The sequence below is a fragment of the Temnothorax nylanderi genome, unplaced genomic scaffold (genome assembly GCF_030848795.1).
Source record: "Temnothorax nylanderi isolate EJ_2023f unplaced genomic scaffold, tnyl_v1.0 TNYL_tig0043_pilon, whole genome shotgun sequence".
In the NCBI taxonomy this organism is placed as follows: domain Eukaryota; kingdom Metazoa; phylum Arthropoda; class Insecta; order Hymenoptera; family Formicidae; genus Temnothorax; species Temnothorax nylanderi.
The window spans coordinates 399141-420083 of record NW_027249105.1 but is presented as its reverse complement, the minus strand read 5'-3'; the positions used below and the strand labels follow the sequence as shown (position 1 = coordinate 420083).

Sequence of the window (20943 nt, the reverse complement as noted above, 5' to 3'; positions counted from 1 at the left end):
ATTTATTCCATAATTTCTATATTGTTTCTTCGCATTCTTAGTTTTTTATTTTGAGATATTAATCTTTATTTTTTTCAAATATTTCAACTTTTTTTTCAGATGCTTTAAATAAATTATTGTCCAAATATGTTTTCTATTGTAATGGCTTTGTTAAACCATGTAGTTGCTTCTATTTAACCCAATATGCTAAATAAACAAAATAATATTTAAAAAATCGAACAGCAGAGTTATATAAGAAAAAAAGAACCTGTTCTTCTTCATTATTATTTATCGTTGCATTTTTTTTACTCTGGAACTGATACTTTTTAAGTTAAATGAAACAACTGCATCCGAATTCGGGCGACGTGATTTTATAACAGAGAGAAATCTCAAGTATTCCGTAAGGTATACATCGTCGACCGACGTCGCGGCTATTACGAGCGCGCTTAACAGGTGTTCGAGAAGTTACCGGAGCTGCAGGCAAAAGTGTTACATCAGCGCGAAGACGATGCGTGATTGTTGTATATATAGTGCGTACGTATGTGCGTGTATGTATAGGATATGCGTATGTACGCAAATCACTCTTACGAATCCTGATTTATTATGGCACGAATCGCAAGCAAAGGGTTGTTCGACTGTGCAAGTAAAAAGAATTGAAAGCATGAAGTCATCCAAATATAATTGTTTTACAGTTTCCCAGTGTTCTCCTGGTGGGAAATGACATTATAAAATTGTTATATAATGAAACAATATAATACAATTTTTATATAATACTATTCCAAATATATCGTAAGGACGATACATAGAAAAAAAAGAAAGAGGGAGAGAACATAATGTTCTATAATTCAATCTTTGATATCTTTTGGATGCTCAATTTTGCCGCAATATCCAAATGAATACTAAGAAATATTGCCTTTATTTATTCACTATATGTACAGTCCTCGTCCTCGAATTCCACATGATATAAAAATATCTGTGATTTTAACGTTCAATGATATATAACAAAATATCGAGGAGCTACGATTATTGTGATGATTATCACGCTGCGCATTGACATTAAGTTTACTCATAGCATAATTATATCAGGAAAGAACTGTGAAGAGGGTCATGAATTAAAGTTATTAAAGAATTAATTATGAAAATATTTTATAATAATTAATATCTTCTCCGGACAGTTTAGCCTCGAGAAGTGGAAAATACTGTGGACTTTATAAGTACATTTCATGGCTTCATATGATATTAAACATACCACGATGCAGTTATGACGCTTTTTTTACGATCTGCACATAACTGTGTACCATTGTTGCAATATTTTTTATTGGACATAAGTGGACGTTTATGGATTTGTATAAAAAATAATAATTGTAATTCAATAGAAAATTAATAAACGTTATAAATAAATTAGAGCATTTCTTTACTTTATATAGGGATTAACTAACATTTATATCGCCTCTGCTTTTTGTGCATGCCCAGGTCAATTTCCTCCGCAGAGACACTTGCATTTCGTTAGTCTGACACAACCGGAACCTCCTCCACTTTTCCAGCGTGGACCGTGGAAACTCTGAGAATGAAACTCGGGCCTTAACCACGAGTTGCAGCACGGATGACATTGACTAGCCTGTTACCCGTCTACGGCGTCTATGTTACCACTTGGTGAAAGTTGACGAAGCGCATCTTCAAGGTCATCGCCTCCAGGGAATCGTCTCCGCTCGCGAGTGACGTTTTCTGAAATTCGGTGCCAGTAAAAGACGTCCACCAATTACAAAATGTAGTACTGCAATCTTTTCCTTAAAACGACTGTGAACGCGATAAAACGCGTATAGATAATATCATACGACGTGCGAAAAGAAGCGGGTGTTGCCTTAATTGCCGGGAATGTTAATTGCTCCATTGTCCGTTTCAATTACTCGATACGAGCGGGTAACAGGTTTTGAGCTCGCGCGCGAAACAATGTCGATAATAATTTAATAAGATGTTTAGCGCGGTTGGTGGCTACCGTACAATTCACAGTGTAGATATCGTCGTTTAATGGAGTGCTCTAGAAAGTGTTATTTATGCTTGGACTACGCTTGTAAAAAATATTGAATGAATACTATCCGCACTTTTATAATTTAGATTAGTTAACTCCAAGATATTGATAGACACCAAAATTGTGTTTCACATATTTTATTCTAACTTGACTTATATGTCAATAAAAATTTAATTTGCGTAAGAATTAATGTAAGATATTAACCTTTTTTTCAATTATTGAATTTCGAATATTCTTAATTTTGTTGCAAATTACGACAGTCAATGTTTCTGAGATAGAATTCAATAGAGCTATGTAGTTCTTGAATTATTATGTAAAATAAAATTTGTTATTGTGTAAAAAGTAAAATTATGTAGCAATAAAATTATATTGCAATATTTCTTACATATATACAATATGTAGGCAAATAAAGTATATAAGATCATGTGAAGAATACCATATGTTAATTTTTACAATATAAATTCGTATTTAATTATCGCCGTGTGTTACGTCTTTATTGTAAATGTAATGTAAATGCCATTAACAATAAACGAATTTAATGATCATACGGTCATTGTTCCATCAAAGAAAGAGAATTTCGTCTCGTCGTGCTCAAAAGACTCTATATTAACATATGAAACGAGCGATACGTGCGGCCGACTATTCGTCATATTTGAATTAAGAGAGACTCAAAGAAATAGAAAGTCTTTTTTATCTACCGTTATTGCGACTATCAACGCGCAATGTGTGCTTGAATTCATGATGACGATAAACACTTCCACGAGTGTCCGAACAAAATACGCTTTCTAGGCCGTGCATTAATTAACACAAGACTTCTAATAAATAGATATAATAGACTTGAGATAAACCGGCAAGAATCCAGTTCATTTGCGCGAAACGTGTCAGAATAGCTAAAGGATATTTCAAGAATATGACAGATTTTGAAAATTTCCAGCCTGGCCTAATTAAGGAGATTTAGATTTTTAAATTTTAGAAAGACAAAAGGATATTCGTGAAATTATGCTTCGAAGATAAAAACATTTAATAAAATATACTCTTCTTCTTTAATTTCAGATTAATTTTAACAGAAATTTTATATTCAAAGTTTATTTATCAATAAACTCAAACTCATATTAAAACATTAGTCGTGTAGCTTCGTGACATGTGAAAAAAATTAGTTATAAATTGCTGATCGTGTAACCAACCCATCGTGCCGGTACGATTGTGGGAACAAAGAGTTTACTCCAACTGTTATTAGCTGTTAACTCCAACCTATCCTATCATTATACGCGTAGAAAAAAATATAGGTGAACATTGATCGATTGCTCGACCGCTTTAAGTTCGATCGGATCGATGCACCGTCGAACAATCTTATCTTTCTCTCTCGATAGAATTGCATTTACAAAATTTACACAGTTATAGAAAGGTCTATATTTTTCTTTTTACACGCGTATATCTTATAATAATTTTTTTTATAATTAAGTACATGCAGGTTTTCCACATAATAATATAGATTTGTTTCTTCTATATATAAAAACTTGGATTTTATAAACACAGCAATAAATTTTCAATAAACAAAATTAAATGTACGCCCTATATCAAATTATTTAATAACATACAATTATTTTCTCTATATCTAATAATAATCATTAGTCTAAAAACTGTATTATGTACAATATGTACATTGTACATCGCGAAAATGTAATCATAACTTAATTAAAATTAACGAAGCATCCCGGAGATAATATCTTCGAGTCTTATACAGAATGATGGCGTAAGTTATTCTCGTTACTTACTGTGTCAATCAATTATCGCCTGTCATCCTCTTCCATTAAATCCATCCTTTTAATTCCTGTAAGCGGACCGGATTTGGCTCACAATAAAAGGAAAAGAAAAAAAATGTGAAATCTATCTCTCGTCGCTTGCGAGGGCACACTACTGCCTCCTTCTCAAGAATCAATACACGGGATCTCTAACTCTTAATTATCCGAACTAATTATGACTAAGGTCTCGAACGGAACATCTCGCTGGGTCCTTGTAGCGAAGGGTGGGATGAGTCTGCGGCCTGGTGGGGACCATTTCTATATAATCGACGGTGAAGGCGCCTGTCTCTTCATATCCTATCAGTGAGCACGTTTCTTTAACCGCCGTCTTCCAAGTCTTACCCATATTTTTCCAAGAGACAAGTGATACAAGGTGAGTGCTGAAATCCGGACGAATTGAAACCTACGATATAATTTCAGTGACTTCAAATTCCGATTCTGCAAAATGAGATAAAAATCTTTATGATCATTTATGATAACAAAAAACGCGATATATGCACATATAAATATACAATTAAGGTAAAGTATACTTTTTCCTCTATCTGCAGCATCGAAAATTGAACTAAGCGAAATTTAACTCCTAAAACTTTTAAATCATGCTCGTAATTAAGACTCACTGGACAGCTTTCGGATTTATTTATTTTTTTCGGATTTATTTATATGTTATATTTTTTATACTTTTTTGTAATTAGTACATACAATGTAGATTCTCATAAATAGAAATTGCTATTGTTTTGTCATCACAAATGTACCGTAGCGGATTAGAATGTAATAAATTGATTATATGCAAGTGATGTAAAAAGATTTACAAAATTTCGGTGAAAGTAATATCATTTAGAGAAAGAAGGAGAGAGTACATTATATATAGCATAAATAATATTAATTACTATTCAATTTGTAAAAATGTACGTATACAAGATAAATTATCATACAAATTGTAGAGAAAATTTCCATTAAAAAATTTTCTACTATCTTCCACAAAATTATTTTGCTTCTAAAATTATTCCAATATAAATTTGATGATACTTGATACTTCTTGATATATTGTTTTTCAACTTGCCGGAGAAATTTTCAATCGATGTCGATATTATTTGACGGATCACATAACGAATGAATAATTAACGTACTGACGTCCATGCATAAAAAAATCGACTTCGTTAGACGAGACACTCCCTAAGAGAAACTTCTGCCTGATGGAAAGGAACTGTATGTGTCGGTGAAATGAAATCGCGTACCTGTATGTCAACCCCATTACGTACGAAACTCTCACCGACTGTCGCAGAGTGATCGTAATAAGCCGATGAAATTGCGATATCTGAATCGATATTTTAATAACTTGATCCTGGAGATCCACATTAACATATAAAAATCGCCTGACGATTTGCCTATAGATCTTTTATGTTACTCATAAGGTATACTCACTGTTTACTCGTTACTATGTATTATCTTTCAATCATGACACATAATTTTTACTCCTAAGAAAAATATTTTATATAATCTGAAAAAGGTATATATTATCAATTACATTATTCGAGATATGCATTAATTAAAGCTATACAACAAACATTTATTATTTTTATTGTGAAAAAAATGTACGAAAATTATCCCAAATTGCAAAATTAAGTGATTTATCTTCCTTTATTATCTGTAATAATATTCTTTCTATTATTCTGTGATAGATGATGCTGGTGCCGCTGGCCGTAGTGCTCCTCGCGGCGTTCGCCAACGCCGAGCCGGCGATCAATGAAGCTCGACCGCACAGTAACCGACCTGGAAGATTCTTGTCTCTTCCGATACCGCAAAAGTGCGCAAATCGTAAGTACCTTCCGGCATCAACGCTTCAATCATTACTCACCCCATTGCGCCCGCTGCGGGCAGTAGTGCATAGTGCATTGCGAGGGGAAAAATTTAGCCCTATTTCTCCCAATTTTTATTTAACTCGATTTTGCGCTGTCTGTGAATTCGAGACATCACATCAGGATTAGTAAATTTACCTATCGCCTATTATATATTGTGCAAGTTAAGCTGGAAACATCAATCAAATAGATCGATAATCCATCCAGATAATTATTATTACGATCTGCGATAACATAATTTATTATACACGCGCAAGATCTATAGAGCACTTTTGTGTCTAGACTGTTGGTAGATGTCACTTGCGTAATTTATTTGACAAGATTTAATAAGTTTAGCTCGTCGCTCGTTTCGTAATAAGGGGGGGAGACGGCCGTTTTATGACATCTTACAATAGTGGGATAATAGATACAGGAGCGAATCGTTAAACGGTCTAATTACGCGTGCGAGCACTGCCTAACCGAGTTTTCACGGTGGATGGAAAAACTCGGCGTTGTGACACAGTGATGCGCATCGCTCACGAAACCGGCCCGAGCCTGCCTCGATTAGATCACCCGCGCGTAAAACGCCCGTAAAACAAGAAACGCAGCGGACTTTCATCGTTGTTCAGCTCGCAGAAGGGGCAATCGTGCGTCTCGGGCGCGCGGCACTGCCGTGCCGTCTCTCAAAGGAATCGAGGTTACAATGCTGATACACGCTAAGAAGGCGGCAGAGGGAAGGCCCCTCGCGCAATTTCACGAGCTACGAGTTTACTTTTAAAAGCAGACGAGCCTCTCTCGACTCTTGTGTAAGCACGCGCCCCGGGTATTCACTTTTGATCGCCGCGAGTAGGTGGTACCGGCTTGCGCGTCCACTTGTTACCACCAACAGGTTCCCGATAATACTGCATCTCGCGAACTTTCCTGGCGATTCTTTATCTTGTCCGATGTACACTTTCTCGACGCCACTTGATCAAATAGCCAGTTCGTGCCTCAACGATTCACTTATTGCAAAAATCGACTTAATTCCCAGAACTTTGTCAAAACAAATATATTTCGTTAGCTTATAACGTGTAATATATTTGTATTCTAATAATAAAAAAGATAAAGTCTTATCATAATAAAATAATGAGTATAAAATTATTAAGTCGCATTGTTATTAAGTCGCATTTTGTAAAAAGAAAAAGAAATAGATATGGACAACGTATCTCTAATATCTATCCTTGAATAATATTGTATCACTTTAATGTCTTCTCAATGCAATAAATATCTACTACGTTTCTGCTACCGAATGATTGCGACAATCGTTTGCTTTCTACTCGTTTAAGTAGCAATCTCCTCGACTAATGGTATTCCGATCCAGTCTTGCGGCCTATAGTTCACAAAATGACCGTTTGTGTAACGCAATGCTGAGCATCACTGAATTAGCATTGCCTTCGGTCAGACAATTTCCGCAAGGATGTCTCAACATTGTTATACGCGTCAGATTAATTCAGTAAGATCTTCGTTAATGACGTCATAGCAAGGACATCGATGGTTATTCAAATGGTAATATGCTCGCCTATCTCTCGCGAGTTATTAATACCATCGGTCTACAGCCAGAAAATGTTAGCTCATCGAAGCTAATACTGGTATCAAAAAACTGATTAACATCAACTTCAGTCATGATTCTCTATTCCTCTTGTAGATCACATTGGCTATCGATATAAGTAGAAAAAAGACGATGCTAAAAAGTCACGCTAACGACCTTGATTGACTATAGCTACGATCAGTAATTTGTCGTATCTTCCTGTATTATATAACCACTCTTGTAACGCGTATAAAAAGAAAGAAAGTTTACTTCATTAGCGCGAAACGACGTCGAGGTCGAGCGAAGATTATCGAGAGAAAACGGCTGTTTGCATTGCCAACGCGCTAAAAGATTGTCTTGCAACCGAGAAGAACGAAACAAGTAGAATATGCAGGAATATGTAGAGCAACGCGTTCGCGCGAGTCAAAGTGCAAAGCGCGGGGACAGGGAGAGATACGGAATTTCCAAATGGTCGCATTTCCACGGTATTTAATAACGTGAGAGGCACGAGTAGGCCGTGGGAGTGAATCGGCTTTGCCGCAATGGTGCAACGTAATGATGTTCGGATACGACCACAATCACCTAACAACCTAATGATTGCATGCTCGCTCCCCTGGAATGCCCGATCGCAGGCAGGATGGCAGGATAGAGTTTGCCGCGACTAAGTCAATAGTAATCAGGTGTATAGCGTGATCCTCGCGCTCGCGCCGAGAAAAAGTATGTAATAAGCGTGTCAATGCAGGTGCACGCGCGTCGAAGAATGTGCAGAAACACAATACCGACACAAACCCTTGGTTTGCGCCGCGCGGCGAAAAAAGAATGCGAAAACGCTTAAGTACACGCGCAATGTTGTGGTGCATATGAAATTTACGATGATATTTCTAAAGATTCTATGAGAAGTGAACTGTAGAATTAATTTTATGCCGTGTCAAAAGTACGCATAAAAAACTGCAGAAAGATTCAACACATATGAGCAATAGTTTTAATCTGCATTCGCATTATCACGTAGGACTTGCACCACTATTTCACTCGGTCTCCGGCTCATATATATCCATCTATATCGGATGTGGATCTCGATGTGTCAAATCTTTTCGTCGGATCTCTCCAATTAATATAAAGGATTAACGAAGCGCATTGTGATTTAATTTTTCTAAACTTACGGGAATACCGTGCAGCCGTTAGTATACAATCGAACACGTAATGTGTGCGTGCGTGTCTTATACTCTTAAAGCAAGCGGTAATGACACGCTTGTTGAGTAACATGTGAACAAGTATCGGCCGTGGATATTATATAATACCCATCGGCCTATTAAACCGGTGTCCGACGGTGCTATTACGGTGAAGATACGCGATTAAGTGTCCGCATGCTTTACCACATTACTCTCGCGCGTATTGTAATTACAGTCGCGGCTGTTAGATGCGGTAATTTTATACAATTTTCAAATTTTCCTGTCGAGCCTAGCGCGAAGTGAAAATCTGCCTTGTGCGTCAAATCACCGATACGTGTGGTCTGTAAAGTATTGTAATATATTGCTATGTATGAAGAGAAAAATGTAAAGATAGGCTTGCGAGCTATACTTATTCCATGATCTCTTGTTAACACGCGATGTAATAGTGCGCGTATGATCTTTGATAGCAATCTGCACTTATAAGATAGCTTTTTTGTTTTACACGCTAAATGTAGAATATTAACCTCGAAATATTACATGCAATGATCAGATATATCAATACACACATAATTAGTAATTGAATAAATAATAACTGTAATATATAATTATTAAAATAAAAATAATATAATTAATTAAATAGAAACTTCGCGTAGTTTGCGTAAGATGTTGCTGTTCGACTTGTAGCGACGACTTCATCGAACTATGGACGATTTCACGATGGACTCAAAAGCGTGATAAGGACATCCGATAATTTCGCAAGTTCGGAGTGAAAAAAAATTGAGGCAGACAATCGCGCGTAGGGTTAATCGACGTATTATGCCGCCGTTAATCACAATTGCGCAACGCGACTGACGCCGAATAAAAGACCGTCGCTAACAAATCGCCGTTAAATCGCCTTATGACAGTGCGGCTGACCGATCAGCTGTTGCAATCTTACTCGTCGTGAGGTTGACTGACTGACAACTCTACAAAAGGCCGGCGCTACATCGCCACGAAAATGTCAGGAACTGCTTGTGAAATCGGACAACAACGCTCTTCGCGGAGATTATCCCTCCGCGTGTCGCTTACACATGTAACGGTCAAGCACGATTTGTATAAAAATGTATTTTCATAATATGATATCGCTATACGCATTTTATGATACATCAAAACAATTTTTACGTGATAATTTTTATTGAACAAAAAAATATAGTCGTTTTCGATTAATTTTATCCGCATACTTTGGGACAGTTGTAAGGATTTACATAACTATCGCATGAAACATAATTTACTACAATATAATTCAATAAAAAAAATTACTTCTTTATTTTAATTGAGTCTCCGAATACTATCTCTGAAAAAAATATTGGATTTGCATTAAGCATATTTTTTGGTGAAATGTGTAAGTTTTGACATATGCGAAATAAGCTTTTCTAATTGTCATTGCTGGAGAGAATATTACCGGGTAATAATCGTCAGTTTCTTTTCGTGAATATCAAGGATTGATCGCTTTGCGATAAACCGAAAGAGAGAAGAGCATGGGGAAAACCGTTATCCCCATACGAGACAAGCCGTGCCGGGACCCATTGACCCGTCGTGCAAAGAGAAAAAGTTTTACCTTCGCCAGGCAGCTCGTGCGGAGAGCCACGGAGAGTTTCCTTTTCCTTCGCCTCCGTGCTCGAACGTTGTTTATTCACGACTCGCCGTCGACCCACTGATCTCGTTCGCGAATGAGAAACTGACTCCCGTCGAAAATTCACTCGTGGAGCAGGATTCAATTAGGGAACGGTTTAATCGTTATTATAATTAATTGATTATTTGTTTATCGCTAAAACACAAATGCGATAATAAACAATGGAATTAATTACGCTTAATATTCTAATGTCAGAATTGGATTTAGGATGGCCGTAGACATAATAATTGTTGTTGCCTAGTCATAGATATTAATTAAATCCTTAATTCAATAACGGGTATTAAATCAATAATTTATTATAGCCTCATGTCGTTATGTATATCTCGTGGCACTACATTTTGTAAAATTCAATCTTCAGATTAAGCGTTTTAAATTTTGATACCTCATGTATGGGTCATTATATTTATATTTTACTATTCTTATAAAAACAGTACCTAATAAAAAAAATGCAAGAATTCTTTTTCCTTCAAAGAAATTGCGCTTTCGAACGTTTACCTATTTTTATCATGACGTGATGCGCCTCATCGAAGATGACGCGTCATTTCCAAGAGCCTGCGAGTCTCGCCACTCGTGGATTTCACACGCGGAGAAAAAACGCACACGATTGGTATCCGCTTGCGTGACAATTAGCAGAGATCGGCTGCGATTGTAGCAACATCCGCATTTTACGAGAGAAGCTCGCTCATTAATGTACAGTATGTACACGTTTATTATGTCGCTCATTAAGCGACGCACTCGTCTAGATTGTTTCTGTTATGGGAAGTAATGTCAATTAAACGCCGATACTTTTCTCCGAAGAGCCGATTTGTTCGTCGAGATTAAAACGATATTCCGATGGTAATGCCGGAAGTGAATCGTGCTGTTGAAATGCCTCGAAATACATTGAAGCCGCACTGATGTCACGTTACTAAATCAGCTTTCTCTCCATCCTAAATGGATGGAGTGTATGGTCAAGAAATATATATTTCGTCGTAGAAAATAACACAGTTTGCTCTTACAGTTTAAGCTGCAAATCGCCGCTGCTGAATGCTAAGTGACTTCGATGGATCAGTATAGTGTGATCGATAAAATCTTAACTTAATATTTCAAAGCAGTTGTAGTTGCAGTTATACTTTGTCGAATTTAAATGCAAAATTTTAATTGTCATCTATACAAAGATAGAAAGTGGCAGTATTGCATGTAGCGAAAGTTCTAATAAAACGTTATATTTGCTCTTCCGCATGTTTTCAATAAATTGACAATTTGTTAAAGACTTAAAAAGATTTTTATATAATTTTTGTATGAGAAAAGTTTAAGTAAATAATTAAATGTTATGTTGCTGTAAAAACAAAAGATTTGATTCTAAATTCTTTCGAATTTTGTATTTTCGTTAATTTGTTATCAAGCTGATGCATGAATGTATTGTTTAATTATTAGTATCGCGTTAGAATCTGCGCTATGAACCTTGGTGAGCAACAGCTCGCACGATTAAAAGCGATTACTGTCGCGAGTTCCTTGACACAAACGTGTGAGACGCGCCAGGGGCATAAATGTTTAATCGATGCTGACATAACGATCGTAAATTGCGATTGTCCGACAAGAGGCGAACGTTTTTTTCGTTCGATGCACGCGGATGCACCGTTGTCTTTGCATGCGAGCAAAGAAAAAGAAATCCGCCACGTTTAATGATGATATAATCACGCACAGTCATCTTCTGTGTACTTACCGTTTCTCTTAATAATACGCATTTAATATTATACACGTTAACTTTCGCATGATAATGAAACACGTGACATTTGTATAAACCTGAATCTAAAATTTCTATAATTATGCACAAAAGAAGAAAAAGTATATTATTATATTTCTTATGTTAGACTATTATGCTGGGCACACCCTAATTAATTAATTTCATTTTGAGTTTACTTCTTATAACGCAAAACTTATTTTTAGATTTAAAATTTATTCTTATAAACATGAAACTAATTATTTCCACAATAATAATAGAATATTTAAGCATTAGCGTATCGATCTATATTTTATCACACTGACGACACGCACAGGTAAGCGATCGTATTGATGCAACACGTCATAAGATTCAACGGAAATTATCGATCTAAACGAGGGCAGCCACATAATGACACGACAGTGCAAACGCATGTAGTATGTTTTATAATATTTACGTGTCGATTTCCGCTTAATGCAGTCGAGATGCATAACTCGTGTCAGTTCCACACGTGGTGGCTCGCCTCTCCATTTAACACATTGAACTCACCTCACGTGACTCCGATCAATACAGAAGCGTAAATTACTCTCTAAACACGACGACTGCAACATCGCGATAAACTCTTACCTATACGCAGTGTTTTTCGTTTTATTTATAAATATGTTCCTACTGGGGCTCCTGGGTCGAATATTACTCCTGTGGGATAGTCTTTAAAGTGTCAAGCATCTATCCATTAATCAAGAGTAACGCGACATGTTGTTATATTTTACGATTATTTAATAGAGCTCTTAATATTCACGAGGCGGCAGAAATCACGTTCCCGTCATCAATTTTCTTAAAAAACTATTATCGACACCGATAGCTGTTCATATTTCAGTGCCGGCGTTCCATTATCGATACTGAAATACAACGATTTATCTATTATTAGTCATAGAAATGAAGATATATACGCGACATCACTGATATTATGGTCATAAAAGAGAAAGATATTTCTAATTTAAATAAATTTGCTTATGAAAATCATTTAACATTTTTATTTCATAATGTTTCTAACTTTTAAATTTAAAGAACTATTAAATGACTATTGGGTATTTTTAAGCAATATTCACGCACAATATAAAACAGGGGGAATCGCTAATCAGAGCGCTCGTATTACGAAACATTCGATTCGATTCGAGTCCCATGCATCAAACGCCATGAGCGAACAGAATGACGCGACTGGGATATAAAATCCTTATCTTCCATAGACGCGAAGTCTTCGTTAAATTTATACCGACAACGGGAATCACGACTTTGTCCTATGTCGTAAATCCTGACAGACAGTCTTTCTTCTTCCTCGATACGCGCAACATAATCGCCTTTGCACGGCGAAGTCTCGAATTGAGCGTCTGAATAGCTGACACGACTCGTCCGCGGAGAAACTTTGTTCAAAGACATTCCAATTAAAACTTAAGCTATTGCCTTTTACGGCAAAAAGTAATCGCGTTATCCTTTTTTTATTTATGTATTATTTTATCAGAAACAGCAACAGCAATAAACGTCTTAAAATGTAATTATTAGAAATCGATATTTATTCGCAAGACTGTTTAAACTATTACCACGTCAGTGCAGCTGTATGAAACCCACAGTCGTTTCACGTAAAAAACAAGATATCTGGAGCTATTTATTCTTCTGTCCAGTGCTATTCCATTCACAAATGAACATCGAAGCTTCGGAAACGATTGCGGGGCCGGCTGTTTATTAAATTATAATGGTACAAGAAAGATATAAAAAATAGCGGTTGCCTGTAAAATTGCCATTGGCATTATCAACCTTTGACATTAGCATGTTCAATCCCTCACGAATACCAGGCGAAATCATCAATTGGCTGAAAACGTACGTGGGCAAGGACGTGCGAGCAGTAAAATGTAAAAGGGCGTAGATACTTGGAGATACAGTCGGCTCGTCGTTCCTCGTTTTATTCAAATTTGATGGCTATCTCTTACATCACGCACATATAACATCATGTAATAAATTTTAATTAACATAGTGCCGTTGCCGCCGACAAGTTGCCAAAAATAAAGATACCGCGCAAATCCAGTCGTTTTAATTAGCATTAAATATAAATTATATACATATACTCGTATATTATTCCTTTCTCTGAATCATAGAAGAAACATCGTTTTATATTATAATATGTGTCCACAAGTATTTTGAAATGTTTTCTAAACATTCAATTTTGTATAGTGATTACGTAAATAATTATTCTTCTTTATTATACATATTTATATATTTTTAGATATTCTGTCGTTTATTAGAATATTTTTTGATGGAATGGACTGCATATTTAGATTTTTAGTCTCTTCAAATTTTCGAGAATTCTGCTTGAACCTTCTGTCATTCGAAACATAATTTGAAAAGATATGCCTTTCAGATATTTAAGATCGCGTAAAATCGCGCGATGTCGGCGCCTGTAATAACGGCGAGATATGGGTTACGTATGTCACAACGAATGGAAAAGCAATTCGAAAAATCGGTTCGAAGGAATCGAAGGGAAGGCCGAGAAGAAGAGGATGAAGAAAACAGTGAAAAAGAAAATGCGCGGCGAGGGAATCGCACGTGCAGCGGAATATAAAACGTTATATCATAGCGAGTGAACGAGAGAGAGAGAGAGAGAGAGAGAGAGAGAGAGAGAGAGAGAGAGAGAGAGAGAGAGAGAGAGAGAGAGAGAAGAGAAAAAAAGAGATGCTCCTTGTAACGCAGCCCAATGATACGTATGCACGTATACGTTTCGTAATGCGGCGTTAGGCGCTCATAATGAGACACACGTCGTAAATCGTCGACGGGGAGAGGCATACCTGCATAAATACCGGGAAAAAGTGTAAGACTGTTGACATTTAAAGCGGATGATAATGATGCGCTGCCGCTGTGCCGCTGCCGATTACAGATTCCCTGCCCGCGGAATAAAACAACGTGCTTAGCTTTAGCGGTCCCGACCGAGACGCTCGGCGAAACGGCGTGTCCGTGCCTGGTAGCGTGTAGCGTTTAGTGGAAAACGCGCCGAGAGAACTCTCCGAGAGCATTACGAAACGTTAAGAGAGAAATAGCGGACCGCGCCGACGCGACAGCAACGTAGACAAATGCTACACATGAAATCGTGGGAAGTCTTTTAATTGAATTAGTAAACATTTTTTCAGCATTACTCAAGTAAAAGACATTACGCCGTATCTCGTCTGTCAGTTTGTGCTGAATTTATGAAAAGTACACTCTCCTATAAATTGCGTTTCTTATTATGCGCGTCGCATATTCTGAAACCAATATTGATCGAGAAATATATTCCTGTTTGTTGTTTTGATTAATATCCCTTTCTAACATTTACGCATCCCTATACGCGTAATGTATGTCTGCGGTCTCTCTGAAAAAAGTTGAGACAAACAAGTTTCGTTTTTTATCCATTACACAAAGTGTAATTTACACTGTATACGTGATGACGCTAATAAACGTACGGATTAAAATACGGGATATAATGAAAAAATTATTTGATATGTACGTTATTATGCGCGCTTGGTGAGATTATTTAAGTACAGTGGGACGTTGATAGTTGATGAGGAACTGAAAAGAACGTTTTTCTGCAAGGATCTTTCGACCTTTCAAGTGGACAAGACTGTTTCTTTACGGTCAAGTGGTGGCGGCCGACTTTAGCCAGACACATTCTTGATCGCGGGAAGCATAGATCTACGGATTACCCTATCGTAACCACTGTTTGACCCCTGAACTATCAACCACCGGTTAAATCGAGAGATCTGTTAACAGGAAAGAAAGGCGTGATTGCGAAGTTTGATATAATCGTCGATTTACCATTCTTTCTGCGAAGCCTCGAGTGACACCTCCATGAATAATGCGATGATAATAGGGAAGCTAATACTCTTCACATTTATAGACACGATACAACGCTACTTCAGTTTCTTATCCAACTCTCGAATCTCTCGCCTTCTGTTGGAAACAGAAATAATGTATAATGTGCTTGAATTAACAGTAATTTAACAAAAGTTCAAGTTACAGGAATAGAGTATTAAAATGTGGTTTTATATAATAAAATATTTTACAGGGCCGAAGCAGTTTAACTTCCGAGGGCACAATTATTTCTACAGCGGGCACGTGCCAACTCATGCCAATCAGAAGGTGGACTGGTTAGACGCTAGAAACATTTGCAGGGAGTATTGCATGGATCTCATTTCGATAGAAACCCAAGAAGAAAACAATATGGTCTTTAGGCTCATCCAGCAGAGTAAGTACTTTATCTCGCGACGGTCGGGCTCTCATGAAACGTGCCGACACGTAGATACTTGCGCGTCGCTCCTTTATGAATCATTCTTACTGTTCCACATTGTAAATTAGAGATCAATGCATGATCGAAGGACAAAATAGCAAAACGGCTCCATTTCTGTTCATGAAAAAAGAAGAACGCGGCGCGAGGTCATATTTGTAGCTGAAATAATTTTAATAAGCACAACCTCGCCGCGAAAGAAAAAATATCTTTACTCGCGATAAAACAATTTCTTAGACCTATACACATTGCTTTACACATTAGATCGGTTGGATCTATTATAATCGAGAATAATTTACGTATTAAATATTTTGATGTGCATTCGTATTTAGAAATTACATAATTATCAAAATTTGACCTATGAACGCCTAGTAGAGTATCGTCTACCTAGTAGAGTTACATCTTTCGATCGTTAGCAAACACGAAACGTCGCTTATCGCATCCAGTTCCTCTTATTTCACTTATAATTTATTAGTGCATCGCAGCACGACACGCACGAGTGGGGAAGTACGAATTCTCAAGTTTGTTCGAATCGAGAAGGGTAAATCAACTCGCGTCCCTTTGACAGTATGGATACTTAGAAAGTTTTCACACGGCATACAACCGTAATGGTGACTCTGGTAGCGAGTCATAAATATCGACACCGACACAGCGATTTACCACGGCAACTTTCATCCACGCGATAATCATTCGGCAGTATTTCGAAACAAGCGGCCCGACGTGGAACATCACTGCGCGTTCGATTTGGATGATTAACGACGATGCTTCCCCCTTACCCTCTCATTCTCTTCATTACGACGACCTTTCGGGCTACAGCGCGATGCGTTTAAGCGTAAGAACCGAAAGTGCAATTATAACCGGATTATATCTTACTCACAATTTAGCTGCTTTTACTTTTGTTAGTATCTTGCTTCTTTTCCGTTTTTCTTTAGCATTAGAAACTATGTTGAACTTGAATGATTGTGCAAGTTGTGATAAATAATTGCCGATATAGTTGGTCGTTAAAAATGTATTTCTATTTTATTTTATAATTCGATTAGAAAAAAATGATTAAAAGTTCATCTGACGACGCAAGCAATTTAATTTGCTATTTCAATGATTAAAACCGAAATAATTAATCAAAGAATAAATTCATCGATGACCCAGGAAAATTAAACCGCAATGTCAATCATGATCGCATGAATTGGAAACTGAATAAGCAGTAGATCACCCGCGAATTAATACAAATTGCCGGAACATTTGTCGGATTTCACTGTCGCTTCTAACCGCAATTATCATAATCGTGATGATACCTGTTCATCACGAGCGATATTCATCACGAAGAGGAATCGTGGGAGGCGAGTCGGTGAGTGTAACGACAGTTTTCAAGGTAATGCGGGGGTCTTGAAGTGGGTTGAGGCTATAGAGACTCTCGTCTTTTTATATAACAGCATCGCGCGCGCGCGCGGTGCATGAATCTTTTTGCAATCCGGCGAAAGTATAAGATGGTACCGAATTGATTTCGCTCAGGAATACTACGTGACTAGTCTTCTCCTTTAATTACACGCTGGAAGGACTTTTCATACCCACAGTCTGCACACTGAACTACCGCGTTTAAAGCGATTTCTCTATAATCATCGTGATTCGATAAGAAATTATAAGTCAGCGTCCGTTGGTTGTGCCTAAAAATGCTTCTTTTCTTTCTTGACGTTATTCATCAGTTTTGTTTCCTATATAGTAGTAAAAGTTGTCGCGAAAGTGTGTACTTAAGTTTGAATTTTACATTTAATAATCATGTAGCCATTTATTAAATCGTTTAAAGCTAATTTCGATTACACAAAATTTCTCGGATTATACTTTCTTTATTTTATCTAATTTAACGGCTGCTAAACCTGTGACAGAAATATTTTCAGCCTTTTTGTTGGGGACGAGCAATCGATTTAACGCAAAATCTATTTTTTTTTCCTCAGACGACGTTCCTTACATCTGGACGTCCGGACGTCTCTGCGACTTCAAGGGCTGCGAGAATCGACGTGACCTCGAGCCCAAGGCCCTGTACGGCTGGTTCTGGTCGGCGAATCGCGAGAAGATGGCACCCACCAACCAGGCGCCGAACGGCTGGGGCTTCAATCCGTGGTCGCAGACCGGCCACAAGAAGGTCAGGCAGCCGGACAATGCCGAGTATGACATCAACGGCACCAACGAGTCCTGCCTGTCCGTCCTGAACAACGTTTACAATGACGGCATCGCCTGGCACGACGTTGCGTGTTACCATGAGAAACCGTTCGTCTGCGAGGACTCTGAGGAGTTGCTCAACTACGTGGCCAGCACCAACCGCGGTATTCGCCTCTAAAGCGATCGCGGCCAGCCGACACCTACGTGGTGATCATGCGATCGTCCATCAGCATCATATCAGCACTTTCCTTCTATACTTCCCGTCGCGGAGCCGACGAGACACGTGCCGAATAGGGACGCGGCGATTTCCACGTGGCGATTCTTGGTTCTTGGATGATCACGGAGAATCTTTTACAATCGTGTTAGATATGACATAAAAAAAAAAAACTTCGCGTGATTCTTTCGTAATTAAAGTAAAATTATAATTTATATATAATAACGATCTTTTTTTTATAATTATATTTTATAATAAAATATTGTAATGTAGTGTATAGTGTTTTCGATCGAGTGTTATCCGAAATAAGAACTCGCTAGAATTATAATTTTATTGTCTAAAGTCTTTTTTTTATTAATTCACACATCACTGCCGACATCTTGTATGAATTTCCATGATGTGATCATCGGAGAATCATTTACGGGATTTTCTAAAAAGTAAAATTAGAAAAAGCGATTTGTCAGATAACATGCGCTTGTGTAAAATATCAGTAATTCGTTTAATTTACATCCTATTCTAATAATTTTGAAACCTGAATTTTGAAAACGCGATATTAAAAATATGTCAAACAGAAGCGAAAGTGTAGAATTAATAAATTGTGCGAGTAATTTTTTATTGTGTAGCGACTAATTCAATCTAAACTTATTCGGTACTGTGACTTTAATATGAATTGCTCCATTTGAATAAAAATAAACGTATCTATTTACTGCAATTGTACTTGCGAAAGTTTGTAGTATGAAAAAAATGTATTTTGCTAGATTATTGAACAAACGTGTCTCGTCACTGCGCTCTTTCTGCATCGTATCGAAGAAACTCAACAATAATTTTATACTTTGTTTAATTTGTAATCACAGTATCCGCTGAAGAGAGTAATTAATTGTGTACATGTATTTATTGATATAAATTTGGCTGGCAGTCTCTGTACATTTATGAATAAACGTTAATCTTACGTAAATTATACATTATTAATTAGTATTAAATCCTATATATTATTCAATCTACGTACATAATCCTACAAAAATATTACAATAAGAAATTACCTTTTAAAATTATATAATTAATTAAAAACAATTCTTTTATTAAAATATAAAATATAGTAAAAAATTATTTAAAACCTTATTAACTTGATTTAAAAAGTTAATTCCTGAAATCTTTACAGTTTAAGTAATCTTTAGTTTTAACTATATAATTAATACTATTAATTTTGCATGTTTCTAAGTAGATATAAGTGATTTACATGTGCATGTCTCCTTATTTATTTATATTCTCAACAAACTAAAGTAACCTAATTATATCCTTAGATACTAGATAGCTCGAGTACCTCGGGGTTGCCAATCCCGTACTCACAGATGTGAGCCCCTGAGGGTTGTACCATCACAGCAGATCATAAAGTCTCACTTTACCTGGCGCTGGAAGTAAATTCCGTGTCTCGTCGATAAGAAATCTTTGTATGATTAATTAACGCTTTAAATAAAATCGAATTATCCTGCCACAAATATAGAACATACTTATAAAACACAATATCCAATAAATAATAAATCATAAAATATTGTTATAAAATAATAGTAATAAATTATAAAATAAATATATTGTAATTTAATTGTCCAAATTTTGGCAGTAATGCAAATTTCCATACGACATTAATAATATCTTGTCGGTGATTAAAGTTACATATGTGATCATAGCCTTTTTCATAATATGTATAAATAAAAGAAAGGAATAACAAAATTTTTCAATGTTTTAAAATTGAAATGCTTGAATTGCTTATGATTTGTTTTACTATGTTTTTAATTATATTCTCATACTCTGTCGATTTTTCACGAATTTGGATTTTTATGGTTCAAAATCCTGAATTTAAAATTTTAGGAATTTTTGGGATTACATTTTCTCGGAATTCTTAAAGCATTCTCGGAATTTTAGATACTCTTCTTACCGATTAATTTTTCTTTGTCGAATTTCAAGATCTTGAATCTCGCGATTTAAAATTTCAAATTTTTGAAATTGTAATATTTAAAAATTGAAAAAATTCTTGAAATTCTGAAATTTTTTTGAAATTTTAGCTGATACAATCTTCGTGCTGAATGTATTTTTCTAATTCTTTGTCGATTTTTCGTGATTTAAAACATAATATTTTTTCAATAAAGTTTTCAACAAGCAAATAAAAATACTCAGTTGATGATAAACAAACTCTACTTATGGTACTCAATATATCTCACTGAAACAACTGAATCGGCTGGCGATAACGTAGTGCGCAAAGTAGATTTCTACCTTTCGTATATTATCTTCTTCCTTTCAAATAATACACAAGTTTCTTGTAATAATAACAATGACGTAATCAATAATGCCGAAAATTATAATAATAATTTATTTAGTTATAATGATATATAATATTGATCAAGTTTTACTCAAATGTATATAAATAACGGAATGACACATTTCCTATTTATACAATATTATATAAAAATTAATGCACAAACAAATAAGATAGAAAATTAATAAATTAATTTTTTATTT

At 36.2% G+C, this 20943-nt stretch overlaps 1 protein-coding gene across 1 annotated transcript; it reads left to right on the top strand.

Moving 5' to 3' along the window:
- Nucleotides 1–4070: 4070 nt before the first annotated feature.
- Slf (C-type lectin domain-containing protein slf) lies at nucleotides 4071–19384 on the top strand. The gene is made up of 4 exons (XM_071704633.1): nucleotides 4071–4183; nucleotides 5490–5625; nucleotides 15843–16022; nucleotides 18011–19384. The coding sequence occupies exons 2-4, from the start codon at nucleotides 5490–5492 to the stop codon at nucleotides 18391–18393; spliced, it is 699 nt and encodes a 232-aa protein (XP_071560734.1). The 5' UTR covers nucleotides 4071–4183; the 3' UTR covers nucleotides 18394–19384.
- The last annotated feature ends 1559 nt before the right edge of the window (nucleotides 19385–20943 follow it).

What these genes read in the sequence shown, in the direction of transcription:
- Slf (XM_071704633.1), top strand. Translation starts at nt 5,490, where the DNA reads ATGATGCTGGTGCCGCTGGCCGTAGTGCTCCTCGCGGCGTTCGCCAAC. An exon ending in ACCGCAAAAGTGCGCAAATC is followed by an intron (nt 5,626 to 15,842) that starts GTAAGTACCTTC and finishes AATATTTTACAG; the next exon opens with GGCCGAAGCAGTTTAACTTC. An exon ending in CTTTAGGCTCATCCAGCAGA is followed by an intron (nt 16,023 to 18,010) that starts GTAAGTACTTTA and finishes TTTTTTCCTCAG; the next exon opens with ACGACGTTCCTTACATCTGG.